At 42.5% G+C, this 26,490-nt stretch overlaps 1 protein-coding gene across 2 annotated transcripts in view; it reads right to left on the bottom strand.

The window, feature by feature from the left end:
• Positions 1-26,490, bottom strand: part of LOC147023648 (endothelial PAS domain-containing protein 1-like) — a 161,584-nt gene that overhangs the window by 15,806 nt on the left and 119,288 nt on the right. For both annotated transcript variants that reach the window (XM_085889283.1, XM_085889284.1), the window contains 6 exons: positions 4,092-4,252; positions 3,818-3,916; positions 3,084-3,547; positions 1,283-1,388; positions 1,029-1,155; positions 699-854 (listed from right to left, as the gene is read on the bottom strand). In XM_085889283.1, the coding sequence (XP_085745409.1) occupies positions 699-854; positions 1,029-1,155; positions 1,283-1,388; positions 3,084-3,547; positions 3,818-3,916; positions 4,092-4,252 (1,113 nt within the window). The remainder of the gene's footprint in view (positions 1-698; positions 855-1,028; positions 1,156-1,282; positions 1,389-3,083; positions 3,548-3,817; positions 3,917-4,091; positions 4,253-26,490) is intronic.

The raw sequence follows: 26,490 nt of genomic DNA, 5'->3' as shown, positions 1-26,490 counted from the left end.
TTTACTCAATGTCAGCTTACCAATTTCCTCCCTCCCCATTCCTCCCTACCTTGTGCAATGTAATAGATTCCTTTTGAAGCGGTCACATGATCACATCTATTTACATCATCAGGAGGAGGTACTGCATGATTTGCACAGTATTATGCACACGTATATGGAAATGTGAATGAAGGAGATTGCTCTTTTCAGGAGATTGTATGACCCCAGGTGAACCTCTGAATGCATCAGCAGACCGTTCTGGGTTTTTTTCCTTCGGGAATTACAAAGTAGTGTGGGTTGGTGTAATTGTATATTTTATTTGTTGTGGGATGCAGGATTGTTGGCAGGGTGCAGGAATGTGAAATGGGGCTAGGAGAGGGGGCAGGAACGAAGGGAAGTTGGAAAGGTGTAAGACATGGAGGATGCAGTTTTAGGTCTTAATTAAAGGTCTTCTCGAGTTAAAAGGTCTCACTTCATGTATTAGGTAAAAGAGCAACAATAAGAAGCATATCCTGTAGTGTTGGCAGATCAATGCACATGGCGAGAGTTACAACATAACCGAACATCCCCAAACAAAATAAGATTTCTTTTCAACAAAATGAGATAACAATGTTCATTCGATACGTAACTGACTGCCAAAATTTCTTGATAAAAATGTGTAAAGTAACGTTGGCCTTGTAATAGTCCATTAAAAATTTTTAAAAGAAAAATATCCTCACTTGCAGACCGAGTAGAAGGTCCGCAATCGGTTTTCTCTTCTGAAGGTGAAACTTTCACCATCATCGTCAAGTAGGGTAAAGACTTTGTGATCCCCCCTGGTTTTAAAGGATGACACCCAGGAATACTCCAGTGCTTGGGAAAATTGCTTGAGCAATCTACACACCGCACCGAAAAACAAAATGATAACACTTAGCTGTGCAGCAAACATGAGCAGGATTGGACGAGGTAAACAAATAAATAAATGTTTGGTGTGCAAATCAAGAGGTGTGAGATTAGTCTGCAGCTCGTTACATTTGCCATCATATCTGCAACCTGTGAAGTCATCTCACCTGCCAAGGATCCAACAGAGAGAGACTTTTCCCTTTGCACTGCAGCATACACAGCACACTTGTCTAACCTGCTGCATTTCCATCGTTGGGGGGATGTTGGAGCAAATGAGCCTTCATCAGCAGGATCCTGGAAAGCAGCCCACAATGCCTTGCCTTACCATATGATACACAAAATGAAAGCTGCGGTAAGCAGTTTCCTTACCTCTCTATACAGGTATGAGAAAAAAAGCTATTCAAAAAAAAAACTTGCCTACCATGCAAGCATGTTTGCAATGCAAATAATTTCGCTCCCATCTTCTTTTCAAGTGACTTGGTGAAAAGGGTTGGGGTGATGCACAGGCATCCTTTGTTGGGCTGCATCTATAAAAGTATAACAGTTAATATTCACAACAAATCTCGAAATTCACAACTGTGTGCCTACTGATGTAGACTGCTGATCATATCAAACTGTCGAGTAACAAAACAATTTTTTTTTAGTTCAAAAACAGATTTGAAAAAAACAGAAGAAGCTTTTCAAGAAGACAAAATGTCATTAAAGAAATCAATTATTGGCATGCCACATACAGATATACTTTTGCAATAGATTTGTGGATTATCAGTCTTCCATTGCAAACTATAGGCCCAGTAATAAACTAAAAAATTGAGGTGGAATATTGATACACAATAGAGACATATACACAGATAAAGATGAGATGCAAAGACATCGAGACCCAAAGACAACGAGACCCAAAGACGACTACAGTGTTCAAGATTGTAATTCAAATGAAAATTTAAAAAAACAACAGCCATTTTCCCCTCCTGAGCAGGGGTTAGCTTTTTGTGGGCACCAAGCAATCATGGTTCTCTTCTTGAGGCAATGTTTTTTTTTTTGTGGCCGGATGTCCTTCCTGACGCCAACCCTGGTCGCCTCTTATGCTACACAGGGATATGGTGCACTTATTCTAACCGGGGCGTACACCGGGACCAGTACACCGGTACTCATTTTGCCGACCTTGGAAGGATGACAGGCTGAGTCAACCCCCTGGTGTGTTAATTCAGTGGAAAACGGGACTCGAACTCAGGACCCTATGATCCCGAGCCAGCCACCCTAACTACGAAGCCAGCACCAGGCTAATAATTCAATTAAAATAAAATAATGATTTTAAAGGCATATTAAAAAAAAAAATCCGGAATTTTAACACCATCGATGCAGTGTTTTCTACACTACCTTACTTAACATGTCCAAGTACTGCTAAACGGAAGGGTTTTGAAAGTGGAGAAAAAGGCAACTTGTGTTCTACATTGTTCAAGTATAGAATTTAATTGAAATTAAAGAGACTTTAAAGGTTGTAGAGAAAAAAAATCCACAAATTTACTGCTGTTGATGCAGTGTCTTATACACCATCTTATTTAACACGTTGCATTAGATCCTCTTGCCTGTTGTTTGTGTCCTTTATGACATCCTTAAAAACAGTAAGTTTCCTGTTTGGAATAATTGGAACAGTAAGTTTCCTATTTGGAATGATTTCAATTTTGTTTCACTGCCAGGCAGGCAGACAGAGTAAATCAAAGCATCCCACTCTTCTCTGAGCACATGCGATCAGGACAAATTCAGAGCCAAAGTACTGCTGAACTACAGGTTCATTTTCCGATTTAGGTTCCTATTTGTGTTCAAAATATAACGTTGAATTGAAATTAAGTTGTTCCTCAATCATAAACTGACGTTTGTTGACAGAAGAACAGACAGACAAAAGTGAACCAATTGCTTAGCCCCTCTTTGCGCTTTGTGTGCATGGGGTAATGAGACCCAAAGACAATGAGACCATAACACGTGGACACCACATCGGTGAGTGGACACCAGGGCAGGGCTTGAACAAAGACCAACATAAATAGAGACAAACAGCATATTCACTCCTTGCATATGCATTTATTGGAAAATATTGCAGCAATTGTAATATGCTTATGAGGGTTTAACATTTAGAGTTTAAGTTCACAATTATAATCTGTTTCCATATCTATGGAACCCATCCTCCCCGTTATAATAGCTTATTCCGAGACAATGTTTCCATTTCCTACCTCAGATATTGGCTGTTAGATATTCGGAGTGGTGGAAATGGTGGTACAACCTGGTCAGTTTTGCCTGAATGGTTCCCCTCTGATTCTTCACACCAAGGCAGCAGGTGACCTCGGTGCCTGACTATGGCATGATCTGCAACTTTGGCTGCATGCGAGTCTTCTAAAAGCTTCATGTTGCAGTACGATGGTGAAAAGGGTAAAGTTCCTTGCCAAGGAGGTTTGCTATCAAAGGAAGATGAGAGGTCTTCAACTGGAGACTGGTCGTGGACTGAGCAGTTGCGGTCAAATGTTGTATTTGGTCGAAGGAAGGTTCTGGGATAGACACAAGGGGAAGGAGCTGGTAGATGCTGCAGCGATGGTGGTGCACCTTGATCCTGCAGGTTCAAGGTACAAAGCTGGAAGTCTTCACCATCCATTGGAATGTATGGAGCAACCATTTCGAGATCAATGCCAGCAAATTTTTCCTGCAATGAAGACACAAGACATATTCAAGCTTGTAAATCAAAGCAAATTGTCTATTTTGCCACCGTGGCCTTCATTTACATAAATGCTGCATTCTGCAGTCAATAGAACACTATTAATGTATGTGTTTGATATGTAATCTTGCACCGCTTTGGGTACAACCATTCATAATTCACTGCTATTAGCAATCTGCAGAGGGCATCTTGAACACCCATTGTAGCATGCAGTAATAAATGCTCGATTAAAGTTGCTGTCGTAAGCTTGCAGCATACCCGAATGCAATTGGAATCACTGATATTGGTGGCAAATAATTTCTCGACCAGGTCCACACGAGGTTCCCCACTTATGGTGTTATCTCCAGGGCTGCTGGGCTGCAATGGCAGAAGACCATTCATTACTTGGTGACAAAGGAAAAGCGTGAAAGTATGAATTATGTACCTCACAATACCATTACACAGGAACACTTTACATAAATTGTTCAGAGCACCTGCTTCACAAGTCTTTTTCAAAATCGAATCAAAGATTCACAAAACAAGCGGAGCATACACAAGAGATGCTTTCAGTTGAACAGGGAGAGTTGAGAGTCCCTCCAAGCTGAGGCACAGCAAATGAAGATGGCAGATATTTGTGGTCTGCACCCATGTGGCCTTCTTGATGGAACTTCCTCTTGAAATCGCTCCCAGATATCACGGGCTCCATCTGGTGGACTGCAAAAAAGGTGGTACATTCATACAAACACAACGGTGAAACACGAGTACACCGAGTCATCACAAAATCCATCAAAGTAATGTGTGTGAACGCTTTTTGTCACAACGCCATTAATGGACCACATTGACTCAACCTAGTGGGGGATTTAGAAACCTGTACAGATTTGCTTTATTTATTTAAGGAAAATAAACCAAATGGCCTTCAAATGCTAAATGAAAGAAACAACTAAAAAGGAGGCTTTCTGTATATTATTGTTTCGTATGCAGCCTGCGGCTCCTGGTTGTATCATTGCTGGGAGAGCGGCTGTGCCGCTGATGCATTGCCCCGTTACCAATAAGCTTGTACTCATTTTACTAACCTCAGAAGAATGACAAGGCTGAGTCATCCCACCTGGTGTTATGTAATGGCACAACAGTGGCTCAAACTCAAAACCCTAACATATTAAACTAGCTACCTTAACTGTTAAACCAACACCAGGCTTTTCTGCACATTGCAATTCAGGGAATCTGCATTTCAAAGAAGGTTATCAAAACTAAATATTAGTCTGGCCAATCTATTGTTACAAGAATATCAGTTGCTTTACAAGGAACTTTGGCACAGGGAAAACCATTACACCCATCAAAGCCTATGCTATTATTGCCAATCTATGGTTGTTTGTCCATGCTATAACCTCTTAAATACTGAGCAAATGGAAGAAAGCAGCAAGTCAGGAAGGAATACCATTTTTAAAGTCTTTGGAGTTTAAATATTAAATATCTATAGATATATTTAAATATCTATAGATATATTTAAATATCTATAGATATATTTAAATATCTACAGATATATAGTTAAAATATCTAATTTAAAGTGACTCAGCAGGAGTTTAGGATTGTGTAACTCGGACTTTGAGCAGACGCTCTAACCATTATGACACCGAGCCTGGTTTCAATGTTCCACTGCTTTTGGAAATATTATTTTCTTTATTTTTTATATTTCTTATTTTTTTTTGTATACCATGTAAGAGCTAACACACAGAACATATAACAAAGCAGGAGACAAGAGGCATGGGAGAGGGAAGCACAAAATAGTGAGGAACAGAGACAATAGGAGATCTGTGGAAAGGGGAGGGATGTGGTGGGGTACAAGGGGTAAAGAAGATGGCACTACAGGGACATTCAGGAAGGAAAACAGGGAATTTGAAGGGGGAGGGTTTGGGGTGGATTAATGGGGGTATAAAAGATCGAGGTTTTGGATAGGAAAAGATAAGAAGTGGTGGTGAACAACTGTTTTGAAGACCTGCAGGGAAGAGTAGGATCGAAGAGAGTGTGGGAATTTGTTCCAAATGCAGGGGAAAAAAAGGAATTAAAGAGTGAAGGTGAGTAGTGATTCTTGATTTTGGCAGTTTCAGCAGAAGGAACTTTTGATGGACATTGTGAGTGCCCTGCGGAAACATAGGGGGGACAGAGCAGGGGGTGGGGGGGGTGCAAGTCCAGAGAGGAGATGGTAGAAGACAGAAAGACCACTGATCTGTCTGCGGTGAGACAGCGAGAGAATCAAAGACTCAGCTTCAATGCGGGAGATACCTATGATCCTAAAAGCCTTGGTTTCCACAGCGTGAAGTCGAGCTCGGCGTGAGGTAGGAGCACCACCCCAGAGGGGGAGAAAAATACTCCATTAGGCTGCAGATGAAAGCTTTGAAAATGGTTATGAGCTCAGGTGGGTCGACGAAGGACTTTACACGATAGAAGATTCCCAGAGGATTCCCATACTCGTCCCAGGATGACTTTGGAGGCCAGATTGGAAAAGTGGTTTTCCCAGGGAAGATTGTGACAGATAGTGAGGTCCAAAAGCTTGAATGAAAGGACTTCTTCAAGACAATTGTTGAGAAAGTAGATGGGGGGGAGGGGGTTCCTGATGGCCCTATCGGAAAGACATAATGAGAGTGTGAGATGAGGAAGAGAGAGTTTGGATGAGTGGATAGAAGTTGGTCCATGTTTTCGGCAAGCGAGATGTAAATGGAGTCATCATTGTTTGATGGACGATACAACATATATAAACAAGAGGTGAAGTAGGGCAGCTAAATAGGCCCCACATGCACCCCCTTGAATACTTATGCAAACATACTTTTTAAGAATCCTTAAGGTGTCAAGTTAATATTTTTAGATGTTAACAAGAAAATTAGGTTGGTTTTGGGGTCTATTTGGCTGCCATCTTGGATTTTGACATGCTCAATTATCGGAAAACAGAAATTTTCATAACATTTGAACCTGCTCAGTGTCATCACGTTTTGCATTCTCTGCAGCACGGAGATGATTATGGTATGCCTTCGTAAATCTCGTCGGCAACTTGGGTGAAATTTAGTTTATTTTGCAAAAAAGCTCAACATCCTTCACCTTGCGGTATAAACTGCTGTTCCCCAAATGCTAATGCTTGAGGTTCAATTGACTTCTAAGCTGTGGGTAGGGTGAACTTGATAGGTTTCTCCTTTTTGCCTGATCACTCAGGTAGCTTCAGATCAATTTTATCACAGAAGATGCATTCAGGGCCGAAAAGAACAGTTTCTGGCTGATTTTTGCAAGGCGATTGGCAAAGTGCCGCTTGAGATGTTGAGGGCTGGTTTTGTATTCTATTCAGTTAGCCGATGAAGGGACATTGTAAAGTACTGGTAACATCCTCTGTGATAACCAATGACATCCAGTTCAACACCTTCTAATGAATCAGGTATCTGACTGCATATTGTTACGAATTCACGCCCGCCGGCGTGCGATCGGCCACGTAACTCATACCGCGACACGTCACCCACCGGAACGGACAATTCAGTCGTGACCCTCTTGGAACTACCGCCAAGGAGCTAGCCACGGGTGGGGGTTTAACCTCACCACAACCCGTCCACATTCCACCCGCGTGAAATAAGGTGAATCGCCGAATGTCGATATACCTAAGTACCCACGCGAGTAGCGTACCGAGGAGTTGTACCACGCCGCAGGTCGACTCCGGACACGAAACGCTTAAGCAGCTTGTTCCGTGCTGCAGGGATAACCGAGCGGAGTTATCGTCGACCTCGACGGTTCAGATTATTTACCGGGTGTTTTAAACCCACTATCAATCCCTTACGTGATGCAAGATGGAGCTTTCAATAAGGGGAGAAAAAGGACGCAACGAAACGGGAAAACAGTTCAACAAGCAAGCACTTTACTACACACACACAGACAAGCACGTATTCACAGCCATACAGTAATGCACGTATAACAGTCAAGACAAAATGCAACAAAAGCAAAAACACAATGCAGAGCTACAACCGAATATAATTATTTACAACACTTAAACAATTATACTTGTCAGACGGCACCACAGCATTCACTCAAAAGCAAAGGAAACGAAAGCCACCCTCACAGGCAAGGAGGCAGACAGGTCTGTGGACCAAATGTACGTGGATCCTAGAGGAGCGGCCAGGTCCACGAGACCGAGGTCTTACCCACGTCCTCGTGATGCGATGGCGGACAAGCCGCAATGTCCGCGCAGCTGCGCCCTGACTCCGTGCCCCTGGCGTGGTCGGTGAGCCCTCTCCGGCGTGCTCCACGCCAGCACGGTTGGGTCGGCACCACGGTTAGGGTGGGGAAGGAACGGGGCCACCGGCACTATCTCAGCGCGGATGGGGGAGAGGAGAATTGTCGATGCTCAGGGTCGAGCGAGGGGAATGGCAAGCTGACTCGAATCGCGCGACAAGACGGCACCAACGACGAGACGAGCGACCCCCACACGACAACCTTGATGACGACCTCCATCTTCACTCGACCAGCCCAAACTGAGTCTTCACTTGACCCGAACTCAACCGCCGTCTTCACTCGACCCGAACTGAACTGCACTCGACCCGCACTGAACTGAACTCGACCCGAACTGAAACTGCGCGAGTCACCTTGTGCTCGCGTCTTTATAGGCCGGAGGAGGAGCCTGTATGCAGATTTTAGGATCAAAACGCGATTGGAGGCGGGGCCACGCCACCCTCTGTTCAGCCATTGGCGTGGAAAAAGGGGCGTGAGCCTCTTTTGATCCGAATTCTCTCTCGTAAGGAATCCACGTTCATCGCGCTTGGAGGCGGGGCCATACCGCCCGACGCTCGCCCATTGGACGCAGAAAAAGGGGCGTGAGCCCTTCCTGATCCGAATTTCTGCCTGAGAGGAACGCATTCGTACCCGCGGCTCGACACGTTCGGCATCAATTACCGAAAGGGCCCTGGACAGCACGACGTTTGGTGTTGACTGGTGGTGCGGGGTCGATGGCTGTGGAAGGAGAAAGGCGAAGGTGGTGGGGGGTTTGCTGTGGTGGTTTGGTGGTTGGCGGGCGTCGTTTGGGAATGGCGGTGAAGCGATGTTTGCAGGATGGAGTTGTGAAGGTAAAAAGGCAAGGGTGGTGGTGTTTGAGTTGTTGGTAGCTTAATGGTCCAAAATAACAATAGAGGAAGAAAAACAGCGAACTCAAAGCGTCGCAGCCCGGATGAATCACACATATTCCCTCTATACAACGGGCTTGGGCTAACTACACATGAACTTACCGATATATCTCACCTGAGGACTCTTTATGGTGTAATGCGAATTTACACAACCGTAACAATATATTATCCATATGATAGGAAGACCCTGAAGGTTCGGCTAAACGTTTATCACGGATGTCATGCAGGAAGGCCAGTTTCTCAATGGGATCTGCTTTGATACTGCTAAATGATGTAAAATTCCCAGAATTATTAATACCAGTCACATGCAAGATACAGTTGGGGGAAGATACATTTTTAGCTTGAGAGTCAACTGGACTTTCAGGGCTCGGACGTTATTTTCCTTTCGGCATAGTTGGGTTAGTTTCTACTTGACTATGATGTGAACCCTCCACCAAATAAACAATATGTCTATCTACATTCTACAGATTAGTTTCTCACCATCACCGTTGCATGCACCTGAAACTAGAAGAAAATATGATGAAGCAATTGAGGAAAAATCATCTACAGAGGTAACAATGCTGTTGGTCAGTTTACATATAGCAAATGACCACCGCTGCCTCAACAGACACAAGTCTGGAAGGCCCATACAATGTTAAAATTAGAGTAACAAATGTTTTGTTCAGTTTCCATGCAGTAAATGACCACCGATTCTTCAACAGACTCAAGTCAGTAAGGCCCATACTTGGAGACAATGCAAAAAAATCTTAACATCTGAAACAAAGTATTATTTAGTGTTCTAGGAAGGTAAGGTAAGTATAGCACAGCAACAATGGGAAACAGCATAAATCCCTATTATTGTATTTGATATAAAATTCAAGTTCCAGGATCTTATCACTTATTCAAGGTGCCTCATTTTAGGGTGAGTGAGACGATTCTTACCCAGGCCCAACATGGATTAAGAGTTCTCGGAAGACTGACAAACATGTCACAAGGTTACAAAATTTTACGAGGAATGACCATTGCTGACACAGTTATCAGCTATACAATATGAAATAAGAGTTACAATGTTGTTGGTCAGTTTATATGTAGCAAATAACCACCATGGATCCAACATAAGGCATATATATGATTCCTTAGGCATGTTTTTTCATGTTTTTCACCATTTTGAGAAGTATGACCCATAAAGCATTATCCAACATTAAAAATGATATTATAAATAAATTCGTCATGTCAAAATTGTATGGAATAGATGTTTCAATTGTTTTTCTAGCATGTTTAGTTCAAAAATTATGAAAATTGCTGTTTATCGATAATTGGGCATGTCAAAATCCAAGATGGCAGCCAAATAGACGCCAAGACCAACCTAATTTTCTTGTTAACATCTAAAATGTTAACTGGACACCTTAAGGATTCTATAAAAGTATGTTTGCAGAAGTACTCAGGGTGGTGCGTGTGGGGCCTATTTAGCTGCCTTACGAGTGAGAGTGGATGGGAAGCCGTAGCCATGGGTATTCCTGGGGGTGTGGAGGAATGAGGGCAGTGCATGGAGAGTGAGGAATGGAGTTTTTGATAAAGAGCAACTCTGCCTCCAGGATGAGGCTCAGGTCTATCATACCGGAGGAAGGAGTAATCAGGAAGTGAAACTACGGATTCAGAGATGTCTTGAAGGAGGAAAGTTTCTGTTAAGCAAACTACGTCTGGTTGGTCAGTGGCAACCTGGGTGAAGAGATTTGTCAGGTTTGAGAGAAGGCCCAAATGTTTGAGGTCCAAACTGTTAATGAAGAGGGAGGCGAGGAGGTTTTGGGTCGAGGGGAGTGGAGGGGGAGTGTAGGATGAGGGAGTAGACGTGGAGATAGGGAGAGTTGTTGACAGGGTGTCGGAGATGTTAGAAGAGCTTGGGGAGGGTCAGATGGGGAGGAGGATAAAGGGCTCGTGGTGAAGGGATGAGTCACAGTGGGGAGTAATAAGAGAGGGGGCAAAGGGAAGTGGGAGATTTGAGGAGGTGGAGGAATTAGTTGGAAGAGAAAGTGTCGGGGAAGGAGGTAGCTTTGTGGGTGTGAGGGAGGGGTAGCTTTGAGAAGGGGGAGTGAGGGGAGATTTGAGGGGGAAGGGTGAGGGAGAAGACATGAGGGAGAAAGGTGTGGGGGGCGCTTTTGAGAAAGGTGAGGAGGAAAGCTTGGAGGGGGAAGAGAGAGAGAGAAGTTTGCTTTGAAGAGGGAGGAGGTAGTTGATTTGCGAGGGAGGGGTGAACGGAAATCTTTGACGGAGAGAGGAGACAATAACAGCAGGCATGGCCATGGGGAGGAAGGAGAAGGGGGAGGTGGGGAGAGGGTAAGAATGAGACTGGGTAGAGGTATTGTGAAGATGGGAGCGGGTGGGGAGAGGAACAAAAAATTGATGGAGTGGGAAGAGGAGGGGGTGTGATGAGATTTGAGAGGGTGGGAAGATGGGGAGGGAGCTTTGAGAAGGGTGAGTGAGAGGGGAGATTTGAAGGGGAGGGGTGAGGGGAGGGGTGAGGGGGAGATTTGGGGGAGAAGGGTGAAGGGGGAGAATTGAGGGAGAAGGGTGTGGGGGAGCTTTTGAGAAAGGTGAAGGGGAAGCTTGGGGGGGGAGAGTGAAGTTTGCTTTGAAGAGGGAGTAGGCGGCTGAATTGAGATGGAGGGATGAGAGGGAAGCTTTGAGAGGGAGGGGAAACTATGAGAGCAGGCACAGTCATGGGGGGAGGAGGGAGAAGAGAGGGGTGAGGAGAAGGGAAGGTAGTGGTATGGTAGAGGTGGGGGCGGGCAGGGGGAAGAACAAGATTTGAGGGGGTGGGTAGAGGGTGAGGTGAGATGAGAGGAAAGAGAGAGGGGGTGTTTGAGATCTTGAGGATTGTACTGAATGAAAGAGTGAGATATATGTTCGGTTGGAACGGAGCCCACAGATGTTTGAAAACCAGACAGTTTGAGATACCAGAGGGGGAGCCTGTTAGTAAGGCAGAGGGAAGTGTAGAGATGCTAAGAGAAGAGGTAGGATTGGGGGCAATATAGGAGGAGGGGGTCTAATAGGGAGGGAAGGAGTTAGGAGGAGGTAGACTTAAGGAAGTGGGATGAATTTGCACTGAAGTTGGAAAAAAAGAACGATTAATAATGGAAGACGAACAAGCATTGCAAAATGGGATTTTTTTATTTTTATTTGTAGGTCAGAGATTTGTTTCAATGTGTTGGAGGATGGTTGGAGTGCAGAAGAATTGAGAGAATGGAAGAAGGAAGCTTTGTAACAGGTAGAATTTTTCGACACAGGATCAAAGAAAGGTCGAATTGAAATCAGGTTTTTGTAGAAGAAGAGCACGGCAGAGAGAGAGGAAGTGGAAACATTATAAGAGACAGGTTTAAAAAAAAAAAAAAGATTCGGGAAGAGGGGGCAGAGTAAAGTAAGAGTTTGAAGAAAAAATTCATGAAGGTGAGTGGTGAATACCTTCATGATCAAAGTGGGATTGGAAATGTGGAAAAGGAAAGAAGAAGAAGGAATAGGAAGAGTCCGTACAGGAGGTCGCTTTGTTGTCGGAGTGAAAATTGAGAAGGGAAAAGATTCTTCTTATTATTATTGTTTTTTATTTGTTATAATTTAAGTCATGCAACAGAGGGTTTGGGAGGAAATTTGGGAGTTGGGAGGAAATTGAAGGAGTAGTGGAGGTATAGTGGAGAAAATAAAAACTGAAAGTGATAAGGAGAAAATAGAACAAGATGGTGAACACAAGACGGGAAGAAGAAGGGTAGGCCTCAAGGAAACCAGACATGAAAAGTTTGTTGAATACTCACCAATTAGCACAAGTTTTAACACAACACTGAACGAGAAACAGACAGTGAACATGGAGATAACAAAATAACAGTAAACAATACGACGAAAATGACTGGAAAAACTTTCTTTGAGAAAGTTCACAGAGGCACTGACTGAATAGAACCACCACCGTCGCTCAAGAACCAAAACCAGAAGTTGAAAGGTTGGGTTCAGTTGAGACCAAGCAGAATGATTATGGTTTTGATTCATTACCTTCACCACCGAAGGTGAAAGAGGTTATGTTTTCACCCCTCTCTGTCTGTCTATCCGTGTGTAGGATATCTCAAAAAGTTGTGGACAGATCCCAATGAAATTTTGTGGACAGGTTGGGTGCGTGACAAGGACGAACGGATTAGATTTTGGTGAAGATCCTGATCCGGATCCGACTACTCGGATTTTTCAGTGATCACCATTGAGAGATGGGGTTAAACCGATATATAGCACGATATCTCAAAATATTGTGGATGGATTCGGATGAAACTTGGTGGACAGGTTGGGTGTGTGTTGCAAGGACGAATTGGTTCGATTTTGGTGAAGATCCGAATCCGGATCTGGATACGAGAATTATTTAATTTTTAAAGTGATTCTTCACCATTGAGAGACAGTCCAAAAACGATATGGTACTGCACAAGCATGAAATGTACCTCCGCCACCAAAGGTGAAGGAGGTTATGTTTTCACCCTTTTCTGTCTGTTTGTGTACAGGATATCTCAAAAAGTTGTGGACGGATCCAAATGAAATTTTCTAGACCGGTTCGGTGTGTGACAAGGACGAAATGATTAGATTTTGGTGAAGATCCGGATCCGACTACTAGAATTTTAAAGTGATTCTTCACCATTGAGAGATGGGGCTCAAAAACGATATATGGCATGATATCTCAAAAATGAATTAGGCCAGATATGTTATCCTGGATCAGGCATTACGGGGCGGATGTATGTGCTCTATCGATTGCCCTTCCCGTTTATGGTATGGATTCATAAAGGGCAAGTCGTTAAACACATTTTATTTTAAAAGATAGTGAATGAATGAGAGGCCAATCTTTACACATTGACACCTTCTACTATTTTAAGGCAATAAGGAGGATTATGAAATGGATTTCAACACATTTCTTGAGATGCATTTCAATATTTAAACTTTTATAAGAACTGCGAAAGTACGACTACCTTTTATATTAACACAATTATCAAAAGGGGCAAAATAAATGTTTTTTAATGATTGAAGTAACACGAAGACATGATACACCTCACACCGCCTTTTTCCACCCAACACACATTGACTGCATGTACAAAAAATAAAACTACATACATATATACACACTCACACACACAAAGGTACACACATAAGCATCGACACACTCATACCATCCTTTTGTTCATCATAATCATAATCGACATTTCTTTTTTGAAATTTCCTGATATAAATCAGCCAAAGAGCCCTCTTGTGCAGACACTCAGTGTACTGCACATTTGACCAGGCCACAAGAGGTTGTGCAGAAGGGGCAGTTGTGCCCCCCACTTCTTAACAGAGGAACATTACCCATCCATCCATCCATCCATCCATTGGGACCATACTCTGTGCAGAGCGTTGGTGCTGCCTAAGCAGTCTCCTTGGCTATTGGACACAATCCAGGACGGGTTTCCACTCCGACACAGGATACCAGCATGCTGGCACTCATTTTGCCGACCTCGGAAGGATGACAGGTTGAGTTAACCCCACCTGGTATTAATTCAACAGCTGAGCGGGATTTCAACTCAGGACCCCACGGATCCCAAGCCCACCACCCAAACCATTGAGCCAACACCAGGCATACATTACCCAATCTTACTCAAATTCATTTCTGAGATGATTTCACTTAATGCATATGTTGCAAAGTTATTAACGAGGTCGACTCTTATTCTCTTTCGACAAATTGCCAGATGTCTGTTTCATGTGTGATTTCCTTTTCCTTTTTGAAGATGTACACAACTCAAGGAAATGCTAGCAATTAATGCGTGTGCTATTAAAATACACTGTGCATGTGTGAATGAATGCAAACCGCACTACTTTATCAATTATTATCAACTAAGTGTTACTGTTCCTTTGTAGAAACGTTTGCAGAAACCCAGGTTTGGACAGACATTGAGCAGCCAGGACATGGTCATAGTAGGAGAGTTGGATGTGCTCTCGTGTATAGTGAACTGCAACCAGACGGGTTGTTCTTGTTAAAAAAAAAATTTGAGACAAAATACCATTTAAAATGAAATCCGTGCAACTGTTATTGTTATTGTGAACCAAAGTCAATTACCAAGTGAAGCCAGATCAGTCATGCCACCAAACCTGCCATTCCCTGCAAATGCATCATGTATCATTTTTATATTTTATACAGAGAAAAAGTGTGATTGACAGTGCATATGAATGCAAAATACAGGATGCGCACTGCAACTGACTTGTGCTTTTTGACGAACGCTTGATGATAACTATTTAAATGGAATGCTCTTCTCTGCTTAAAACAAGAAGAAAAGCCTCTGGTGTTGCATGTGATAACCACTCATCGGATGACTGACGATCATCGTAAATATGTTACGGGCCAAAAATGGCATCAAAAATGACTTTGCAAGATCCATATCAAGAACCTGACGGTGCGTGGAGAACAGATTTTTCAAGACATTAGCACTGTTGGAATATGAACTGTTAGCCACTGAAGAGGTGGTGTACTCTAATTCAGAAAATCAAGTCCCTTTGGAAAGGAACAGTGCAAGGGTGATGAAATCCTGCTTCCATTAGGCATGACAGAGTTCAGGTTGCTGGGCATGCCCTGTGAAGGCAGATCTCCTCGAGTAAGGACATTGATTTACGAATCAACATGTATTCTACATCTACAATCTGGGTGGACCGGTTTGTTGTCACATAGCTTGAGATGCAGGGATCCAAGGTCAAAATCGCACAAAATGTATCGATTTATCCTTTGCCTACCAATGTCCTTGCAAATCACGTAAAAGGGCAATGGCATCTTCAAATGTGTTTGTGATATTGGTTCAGGATAGCACACTGTAATAAATCTGGGAATATATTCCCAGATTATTATGAAGATTGATGTCAGCATTGCCTCTTTCCAACACAATTTGTTTGAAGATGCCAGATTCAACTAGTACATCAGGCACCGAGGAGGCAGAAACAAATTGGGCTCTGTGCCACACCGAAGGTTGCAGACAACAAAGGAATATCACTCCTGCAATCTCTGTACCGATCGCACATCAACTGTTCCGATCAATGCTGCCTCAAATAGAGATTGGTTGATCAGAATTCTGTTAAAATATGCATTGTTACAGATTGGTGCATGCTGCCATCATGCTTTGCGAGGTCCAATGTATCATTATCCATGTAGCTTGGTCCAGAGTGAGAACCAAGATGAAGTTAATTATAATAGGAGTTCCTTTGAAAGGAACTTCAATGCAGAATGAGGCCATTGGACCAGCCATCAAAGCCTGTGCTATGATTGTAAATCTACAGTTGTTCGTCCGTGCATTATCCTATTAAATGTGAGTGTCAATGAAGGAAACAGCACGTAGCATTTTAAAATCTTTGGTATGACCATACTGGGGTGTGACTGCTGACCTCCCAGACTCAGAGCGGATGTACTAGCTATTCGCCACAGAAACTGGTTCTTGATTTGTTGTAATTTTTCTTTTGCCAGTTTATGTCTTCCTCTACAGAGTCGCAGTGGGACAACTGAAAGAAGTGTAACGTGGTTATACTCCCAATAAATTACCACCATTACTGGCAGATATATAAGCGGAAACCACTGAAATCATGAAGGCAGCCAGTTATTCTTGTACGACCACAACTTGAAAGATGTGGCTTCCAGACAGTGTGCAAAGAAAGGTAAATTTTTTTATGAAGTGTTTGTTATGCAAAATGCAACTTAATGTTAGGTTTAAGCTAAGTTTCTCATTTTTCACTTCAAACGTCACAAGCTGTGCCAACTGTATGAGGGTTCAGGAGAGAATAAAAGTACAACAGGATAGTAGTGCGATATTGAAAGGACCGAAAGTATGACAGAATGGCAGCAGTGTGACCAAGGCATGCATGCCCAGCCAAATGCCAATACGGCATCATTGCCTGCCGCCCCATGCTCAGCCATGAATGTACAGAACAGTTTTTAGTAATCCCTAACACACACCATCGCCAGCTTGGTCAACAACAAAATTAGAATGCAGCATGCAGTGAAAGAGGAGGGCCCATGCATTTTTGGCATAACCTCAGGAAATATGCATTTTTTCCTGTATTTCCAGAGCTGTGATTATTTGACAGACAGGCATGACTGCTCATTATTGACATCCTTCCCTCCCTCCCTCTATCTGTCTGTCTTGTCTGTGTCTCCCTCTCTCACTGTCTGTCTTGTGTTTTTCTCAAGAGGTTTGGCTCTTCTTGAAGGGGGAAACTAATGCATATGATGACCAACCTATCATGAGGCTCCGACACTCATGCAGGAAATGGACAGCGTTTGTAATGATAGTGGCTTGAATATGTACCATGTGCATATATATATATATATATATATATATATATATATATATATATATATATATATATATATATATATATATATATATATATATATATATATATATATATATATATATATATATACACATATATATGCCTGGTGTTGGCGCAGTGGTTAGGGCAGCGGCTTGGGATACAAAAGGTCCTGAGTTCAAGCGCCGTTGGGCCACTGAATTAATACACCAGGGGGTTGACTCAGCCTGTCATCCTTCCGTGGTCGGCGAAATGAGTAACAGTCTACTGGGCCGGTGTATACCCCGGTTAAAATAGGTGTACCATATCCCTGTGTCATAAGAGGCGACCAGGGTTGCATCAGGAAGGGCATCCGGCGTAAAACATGTGCCAAATCACTATGCGGATCATATGGATGATCCGCTGTGGCGACCCCTAAAAGGGAGCAGCCGAAAGAAGAAGAAGAAGAAGATATATATATATATATATATATATATATATATATATATATATATATATATATATATATATATATATATGTTCGTTTTAATTTCAGGTTTACATGGCATTCATTACAAGCTTCATTAAGATTTTATTTTTCTCAATCTACAATTTGTCTGTATGCCAGACGTAGGATAAAGACGTTAGAAGACCATGCACTCATACTTGAATCACAATTAGGACATTCATAGAAAACAGCCAACGAAACATGTCATTAGGTATGTCGGAAGGAAGAGAGGGTGTTCTAATTGTTTATTTGAACTTGACGACTGGACATAAAGTTTGCTAACCATTTCTTATTGTTGGTACACATGTCGGTGTTGATTATATTTTTCTATGAGGGTATGGTGTCAAAAGCTTCTCATCTCAGTGGGGGCTGTTTTTTGTTAAAGGCGTCTAGAATGTATTGTGTTAATGTAGAGGGATGAGTGATTGTTTGTTGAGTGTATGAGATGAAAGCCACGCTTTGATGGGGCTCGAGGAATAAAAAGGGGAGATTTTATTTAGAATGAGCTTTTCCGGTGTTTTGCTTGGGGTGTACAAGAGAGAAATGGGCCGATATGATGCTGGGTTATTGGTAGGTTATGGTTCAGTGGTATTACATTTCAGTGTTGGTATAATGATTGTTCTTTTCCATATCGAGGGAATTTTGTGTCCAGGAGTGGGATGTATGCTGAAATTAGTGTGTTAATGGCTGAAGGACCAAAGTGATTCAGGTCGATTTTTGAGATATTGCTTTGTCCTGAAGAATTTGATTTTTAAAATCATAACTGTAACTGATTGGAAAGTGAAAGGTGGTGGAGCTTCATTGTCAACTTTCAATTTATTTAGCCTTTGATTGATCTGTTTCTTGGAATGGTGGGTTTGTGACCGATTGAGGCGTACTCGTCGATGAGATCGTCTGATTGCTGCTGTTTGTTTGTGATTGTGCTGTCTTGATGGATTACTGAATCATGTGATTGAGGTGGGTTGTTACGTGAGTCGTGTATGTTTGATATAGTCCGTCAGAATTTTCTACTGTTCGTTTTGTGGTCAAGACTGCCGATTAGTTTTTTCCCAATATTTCTGTTTTTGACTGTTGATGAATGTTGGTGCAATACATGTTCTTTTTTGTGAAAGCTTTGTTAAAATTAGCTTTGTTAAAGTTGGTTTATGTTCTTCTGATCTTTGGGAATGGATTTGGGGTTGAGTTGATGTATGATGATGATGGGTGGGTGATCCGTTGGCAGTTCCAAAGTGGTATGCCAAAATATAGTAGTCTTGAGTAAAGGAGAGCATAGAGCTATATTATGGGATGTGGAAGAGTCCTGGGGGTGAAGAGGGAGTCCAGAGGGAGAGTTGTGATCATTAAGGATATTTAAATGGTCTAATTGATCTGGAATTAGCGTGCCTCTCGTGTCTCGGTTTTGGTTCGTTAACCAAGGGGGTCTTTTGCATTGAATTCCCCTCTGGTTATTAAGTCAGGGATATTTTGTAGATTGGTAAGTTAGGATTGGTATCTGTATGGGCACGAGTTTGGTGGGGGAATGGAAATGTTGATATTGTTTCTGTGAATTTTTGTGATTTTTATTTTTATTTCAGTAATTTTGATAGTGTTGTCATTAGGCAGCAGCTGGAGGATGTCTGTAGTTGTGTTGGAAAATATTATGTTTTTGTGTATGAGGTTGAGGAGGCCTGCACCAGCTAGATTGCCTGGTTGATCATTTCTGAAGAAAGAGTGGTTTGGGAAGATGTGGGAGAATTTGGAGGCATTGTTGAGTTTAGTCTCTTGAATGAGTGATATAGGTCTATTTTGTGTTTATTGATGAAATTCTGGAGGATGTGGTTTATGTTGAGCTGTAGAATGTTCAGGTGAAATGTATTGAGGTTCGTGATAGTGGGGTAGACTGAATGACTGCAGGGAGGTGATCGCTATATCTTTGTATGAAGGTAGGTTCATACGTTTGAGATGGTCATTTGTTACATCTGGTTCAGAGAAGGGAGTCGTGACAGTTGGTGATTCTAATGTTGTATGTAGGGTAAATGTAGATGAGTGGACCAGAGATTGGTTCAATGTCTCCAGCAAGCTGGAGACACCTGAATCTCTATAGGAAAAAAAAAATGAAATCTCTTGAAGAATATTAAAATTCTCCCTGACAGATCTGTCGATACAGCGAGTTGTCAAATTGTACGTTATGAGAAAAGAAAGATGTCAACTGGAGTTATTCTTCTTTACAGTCAAGGCCCCATTGTGAGAAACATATACAGCCAGTTATTAATCACATCATTGATAATTGTAATGGAATAACCTCCCATTCTGAAATAACCACTTAATACTTGAACTTGCATATCATCATCGTTGCTGCGGATACTTTGCAGTTCCAGGAACTGAGAATATGGTAAAACCTTTTTGCATGATGGAGGATGTGACGAGTCATATGTGAAGTATGAATGTGAATCTGTCAACTTGTAATAAACATCCATGCTGAATCCCTCAGCTGTGAAAGAGATACAGATATCCAGGAAATTCACACTGTTCTCTGAAATGTCATAGATGTACTTGAAAGATGGGTGGTAATTATCAACATAGTTTAAAAAGTCTTCCAATTCACTCCTGGAAGATGATGTCACCTCAATGTAATTGTCAATATATCATTTAAGAAGGATGTGTTTTGAACCATTGGAGCTGTTAGTAATCTTTTCCTTGATGTAACCGACAAAGATACGTCATGATGAGGGTCATATTTTTATTCCCATGGCGACTCCTTTTTGTTCCTTGTAAAACTTGTCTCCAAATTTTAAAGAAGATAGGTTGAGGACAAATTCAGCCAATCTTAAGAAGGTGCTGGCACAAGTTCTGGTGTCACAAGGATTATGCTCCAAAAATGTTGAAGAGCCTCCAGTTCTCATTTGTCGGAATATCGGTATACAGTATAATGAAGAGATATCCATGCGATGAAAAGAAGATGTATATGTTCTCCATCCTGAAACCGGAAATTGTTGAAAAGATTAATAGCATCTGAGAAAAATAGAAACATGGCATAGAAAAGTTGAAAAGACTAATAGCCTCCACATAAGTGGGCAACAAAGTGACAAGTGACAACATAATTCCATCAATGTACTGACTGAGAAGTTCTGTTGGACAGTTACAAGTGGATACAATGGGTCAACCTGATGTGTTAGGTTTATGAATCTTGGAAAGGAAATAAAAATTAGCACACTGGGGATTATCTTGAATAATATTTACAGCATAAGAAGGCAAATCTCCATTAACGATGACATCTTTCACCATGACGAAGATAATGTAATGCTGCTCCAGAGTGGAATCAGATTCTACAGTGGATAAAACTCCCCGTCTGAAAGCTCATGTATTGCTTCTTGTTCATACAGGTCTGTCTACAAACAACAACAGCATCACATTTATCCATAGGTTTTATCACGTAATTACTTTTATATGAAGATCTTAAATTGCCTCACGTTCCTGCTTGGAGATGTTATGTTTGATACCAATATTCAATTTGAATATCGCATCAATATCAGTTCTGCATTTTAAAATGAAGAGATCATGTGCGGGACACTTACCTTCAAGCGATGTCCAGAAAATACGGCACAGTTTTAATGACTCATAGGTATCCTGGATTTAGTCTCTCTTGTCTTCATTATGCAATGAATAATGAGGATCACCATTTTGAGCAAAACAAAAATGAGCAGAAAGTTCCAGACATCTGGAATTTTTTTCAAAATCTTGTGGGACTTTGATTTGTCGACTCCTTCAGAAGTTGGAATAAAAGGCATAATTTGACTGCACTTATAGCAAACGAATATATGCCTTGTCATGTCGCCATTGCAGCAGCTCTATGTCAACAAAATTAAGCCACACCTGGCAGATAGAGTGGCTGAGCATTTACAATTAGCATGCCTAAATACAATTAGTTTTCCTGCAGTAGCATATTTCAATTCTGCTAAGCACATCAAGGATGATCTCCAGGTTTATGTTATCAAGGCATGTTCCAGTGGTTTTGAAAGAAAGCGCTGAAAGTAGAAGGTCATTTTCCAGCATGGTACTATACACCCGCAGGGCATGAATCTTATATTTCGGACCTTTCATTATTACCCCATGAACACGACGTGAAAAGCAGGGTTAAGCAATTGGGTCAAGTCCGTCCATCCATCCGTCTGTCTCAATAGTTTATCCATCCGTCTCATCCATCCGTCTGTCTCAACCAACATATTTGAATTGAATGTTTAAATTTGAACACAAACCAGAACATGCATAGGAAAACAAGTTATCCGTTTTAAAGTACTTTTCCTCTGAATTTGTCCTAATTGCACATGTGCAGAGAGGAGTGAGTTAATATTCTACTCTATCTGTCTGCCAGGCAATCAAACAAAATTTGAAAATAATTTCAAACAGGAAACTTACTATTTTTCAGGATGTCATAAAGGACAAAAACAACAGGCACGAAGAACTAATGCAACGTGTTAGATCGGGTGATGTAATAGACACTGGGAAAATGGCAGTAAAGCCTGGAATTAATTTATTTCTGCGCATTTAAATCTCTTTAAACCTTTATTTCAATTTAATTATATACTTGAACACTATATACACAAAATGCATTCATAATACTTCCAAGAACCATGAAATATATATATATATATATATATATATATATATATATATATATATATATATATATATATATATATATATATATATATATATATATATATATATATATCATGAGAGGGGGTGGGATGTGAGAGGGTGCAGTATTGGGGTGAAGAAGAGGCTGCCAATTAATGCTGTGTTCTATCGTGATCAATAAAACCTCCATCTCCAAAAACTGAAACTCAATGTCATCTTATTACAGTGTATAAGAGTGGTATATAAGACTGCTTCAGTCGCCTTAAATTTCCGGATTTTTTTAAACGATCTTCAAAATCATTATTTTATTGAAATTGAAGTATACAGCTGAACATTGTGTGCGGTATCATGTTCTATGAACTCTCCAATTCAAATATGTCTTGCAATAAATTACAAATGCACTCGTGAATCTAGAACATGCATGTTACTATTTATGGCAACTTATGCTTGGGCTTCTCAGTACAGTACTTGAACAAACGGCTACGCCCATAACGTTAAGGTTTTTATTTACCTATTGCGGTGAATATTGTAACCTTTACTTCTCCTTTGACTTTTAATTCACTGACACAGATCATTTTCTCTATATGTATATGTATATGTATATGTATATGTATATATACATATAGATACATGAATATATGAATGTGTGTATATATATATATATATATATATATATATATATATATATATATATATATATATATATATATCAATGTATGTATGTATATATGTATTAATGTATGTGTGTATATGCAGATGTATATATTGTTGCAGGCCGGGGGTCGGTGGCGAGAACGACCACTAGGTGGGGAAAGCTACGTCGTCTCCACCAGACTCCCCGGAATTGTAGGCCGTCGCTCCGGATAATTCCGGAACGTGGGGGGGGGGGGTCGCTAAACCGACCGTGGACGCCAATATTTCAACCGTATAGTGTAGGGTCTATTTGTCTATAACCAATTTACCTAATTAACTAAGCGATTTCGTCTACCGGGAAAACCACGCCCTCGGCACATCTTGCTCGAACCGGGTCACTCTACCGACTGCGGTAGAGTTCCAACGACCGACTACCAACTCCGGTTCGGGTGCAGCCAAGCGGAAACTGCCAAAGCTGTGCCTGCTGGAATGAATGGATTATCGGGTATAAAAACCCGGCTAAACTCAGATCCAAACCATGCTGGACCAATGCAAGAGGGGGACGGAAATGGACTGGGAACATTTCTAATAAGTTTTATTTGCAGTAAAAGACAAAGGCAAGACTTAACGTGAATATGCAAGCAAGGAATATATGTAATGATCCAAAAACACTTATTCAGTTCTACTTAAAGACGGGCCCACGCGCAGACACACACATAAATGAAAATAAACCCAGAGTTCTTTATTGGACCCTCGCAGCCGAGGAGAGAGACAAGCTGGGGGGCAGAGTCTGGCTGGGTACCTAACCGTCGGAGGAAGGGGGTGCTCCGTGATGTGGCACCCGCCAAAGGTCGTTGGTTTGGTCCCCAGTCGCACGTGTGGGACTCGTGGTTTGTGGCGGAGCTCGGGTGGTGAATAGCGGGGTCCACGGAGGGGGGTTCAGGGTCACTCTTTCCTTTCCTTGTAGAAAGCCAGCAGAGACATGTTCACCGCCTTCACGACCTTCTGCTCAACCCTCCGCTTCAAAAGAACTGCACGCTCAACAACGACCCCGTCGAAAACCTCCGAAGAATCTTCGTAACAACCCCAAAAACCACTTTCGTGACAGCAAAAGCCAAACAAAAATCTGCTCTCAGAGAGTGCTCGGGGATTTTTTTTAACCACCCTCAACGGGGAGGGGCCCTTGGTGAAACACACCTCGCTGTCCACCTTTGATTGGACAGGGTCCTACGGCCCACCCTTCCGGGGCAGGGCCTCGGCCCTGCCGGGAAACCCCAGCCGCTCTTCCACGTGGGTTCATACTTGACGAGTAACAGTATCAACGCTGCAACGGCCCCTGCCGGGAAACCCCAGCCACTCTTCCATGTGGGTCATACTTGACGAGCAACAGTATCAATGTTGCAAAGGTCGTCGTGAAAGAGTTACAACGTTTGTGGGAGCCGAGAAATCGGAACCGCGAGATCTTGCCTTGGCACGTTAGGGTGCGAGAAGGCAGCTGGTTGGTGGATGGATCATGATGGGCCGAGGGGTCATGCAGATGGGATGGTTGTTAGATGGCTTGTTAAATGTAATAACCTAACTAAAATAAATCACAATGCACACCTTTGATTCTCCCACGAGACAAAAGGAAGGGGGTCTGACTACACACATACTTAACGACATAACTGACTTTTGGGAGATCTGTATGTTGAATGCTTATGGTTTCCAGATCCGTACCAATATGTATGTGTGTATGTATATTTATATATGTATATGTATATGTATATGTATATATGTGTGTGTGTGTGTGTGTGTGTGTGTGTGTGTGTGTGTGTGTGTGTGTGTGTGTGTGTGTGTGTGTGTGTGTGTGTGTGTGTGTGTGTGTGTGTGTGTGCGCGCGCGCGCGCGCATATATATTGTTGCGGGCCGGGGGTCGGTGGCGAGAACGACCGTTAGGTGGGGAAATTTACGCCGTCTCCCACCAGACTCCCCGGAATTTTAGGCCGTGCTCCGGATAACTCCGAAGCCGGCGGGTCAATAATCGACCGGGAAATGCCAATATCTCGACCACGTGGTGTAGGGTAAATTGTCCAGATCCAATATACCTAAGTTACCACGCAGTCTTGTGTACCGGGGATTCACGCCCTCGGAAAGTCTGACTGAACCGGATCACTCGACCAGCTACGGTAGATGGACAGCGAGGACAGACGGACAGCGAGGACAGATGGACAGCGTCTGTCAAAGACGGACAGCGAGGTGTGTTCACCGATGCCCTCCCCGCTGAGGGAGGTCCATAAATTCCCGAGCACTCTCTGAGGCAGTGAGTTTTTGTAAGGTTTTTGCTGCCACGAAAGGGTTTTTGCTGTCACGAGGGTTGAGCAGAAGGTCGTAGAGGTGGCGAACGTGTCTCTGCTGGCCCTCTACAAGGAAGGAAAGAGCGACTCTGACCCCCCTCCGTGGACCCCGGCCATTCGCCACCTGAGCTCCGCCACGAGCCTCGAGTCCCACACGTGCGACTGGGGACCAAACCAGCGACCATTGTCAGGTGCCGCAGCACAGAGTACCCCCTTTCTCTGATGGCCAGATACGCATCCGAACTCTGACCCCACCTTGTCTCTCTCCTCAGCTGCGAGGGTCCAATAAAGAACTCTGGGTTTCTTTTCATTTGTGTGTGAGTCTGCGTGTGGGCGCAGCTGGGAAGTAGAACTGAATAAGTGTTTTTGGAACATTGTAAATACTGCTTGCATATTCGCGTTGTCTTGCCTTTGTCTTTTATGTAAATAAAACATGTTAGAAATGTCCCCAGTTCATTTCCGTCCTTTCTTGAATTGGTCCAGCATGGTTCGGATCTGAGTTTAGGTGGGGTTTTATCTCCGATAATCCTTTCATTCCAGCAGGCACGGCTTTGGCAGTTTCCACTCGGCTGCACCCGAACCAGAGTTGGTAGTCGGTAGTTGGAACTCTACCGCAGTCGGTAGAGTGACCCGGTTCGAGCAAGACCTGCCAAAGGCGTGGTTTCCCTGGTAGTCGAAATCACGTAGTTAATTAAGTAAATTGGTTATAGACAAATAGACCCTATGCTATGCGGTTGAAATATTGGCGACCACGGTCGGTTAAACGACCCACCAGCTCGCGGAGTTATTCGAGCAATGGCCTACAATTCCGTGGAGTTTGGTGGGAGACGATGCAAGCTTTCCCCACCTAGTGGTCATTCTCGCCACCAACTCCTGGCCCACAACAATATTGTTTTCCTATAAAGAGCTGCAATAATGAACAGTACAGCACATAAAATATTGGCAAGTCTTGAAATATTACAATTATTTCATCCATAAAACATATGAATGTCCCTCAGAATATTAAGATAGATGTACAGACATGCAATTAAAAAAAAAAACGTCATGAAGTGAAAATGTGGTGTCAGGTCCGTGCGTTTGGCTGTCTATGAGGGCAATGGAATCAACTGAGTTGCATAAAAACATCCAATCGCCATCGTCTTCCCTTCCGTTTGCATCTTTTTTGTATTCGTTGTTCTTAATGCTGCATCAAAGTGATATAATTCATCACAATCTGCCTATACGTGTAGTCTGTACACAGTGCCTTGATTCACCTTGGTACAACACCAAGCTGAGTCAAAGCATGGCCTTAATTGGGGTTGAAATGAGATCAACCCCAATGAAGGCCGAGTAGGAGTGTCACACAGTGCTTTGATATCGTTAACGAGTGCTTGTCTACTTTAATGTATGCTTTCACCCACGTTGTCTCAGAAACAG

Source organism: Eptatretus burgeri, chromosome 7 (genome assembly GCF_056783735.1).
Source record: "Eptatretus burgeri isolate ZD-2024b chromosome 7, Ebu_testis_v1, whole genome shotgun sequence".
In the NCBI taxonomy this organism is placed as follows: domain Eukaryota; kingdom Metazoa; phylum Chordata; class Myxini; order Myxiniformes; family Myxinidae; genus Eptatretus; species Eptatretus burgeri.
This window is presented reverse-complemented; position numbering and strand designations above follow the sequence as displayed.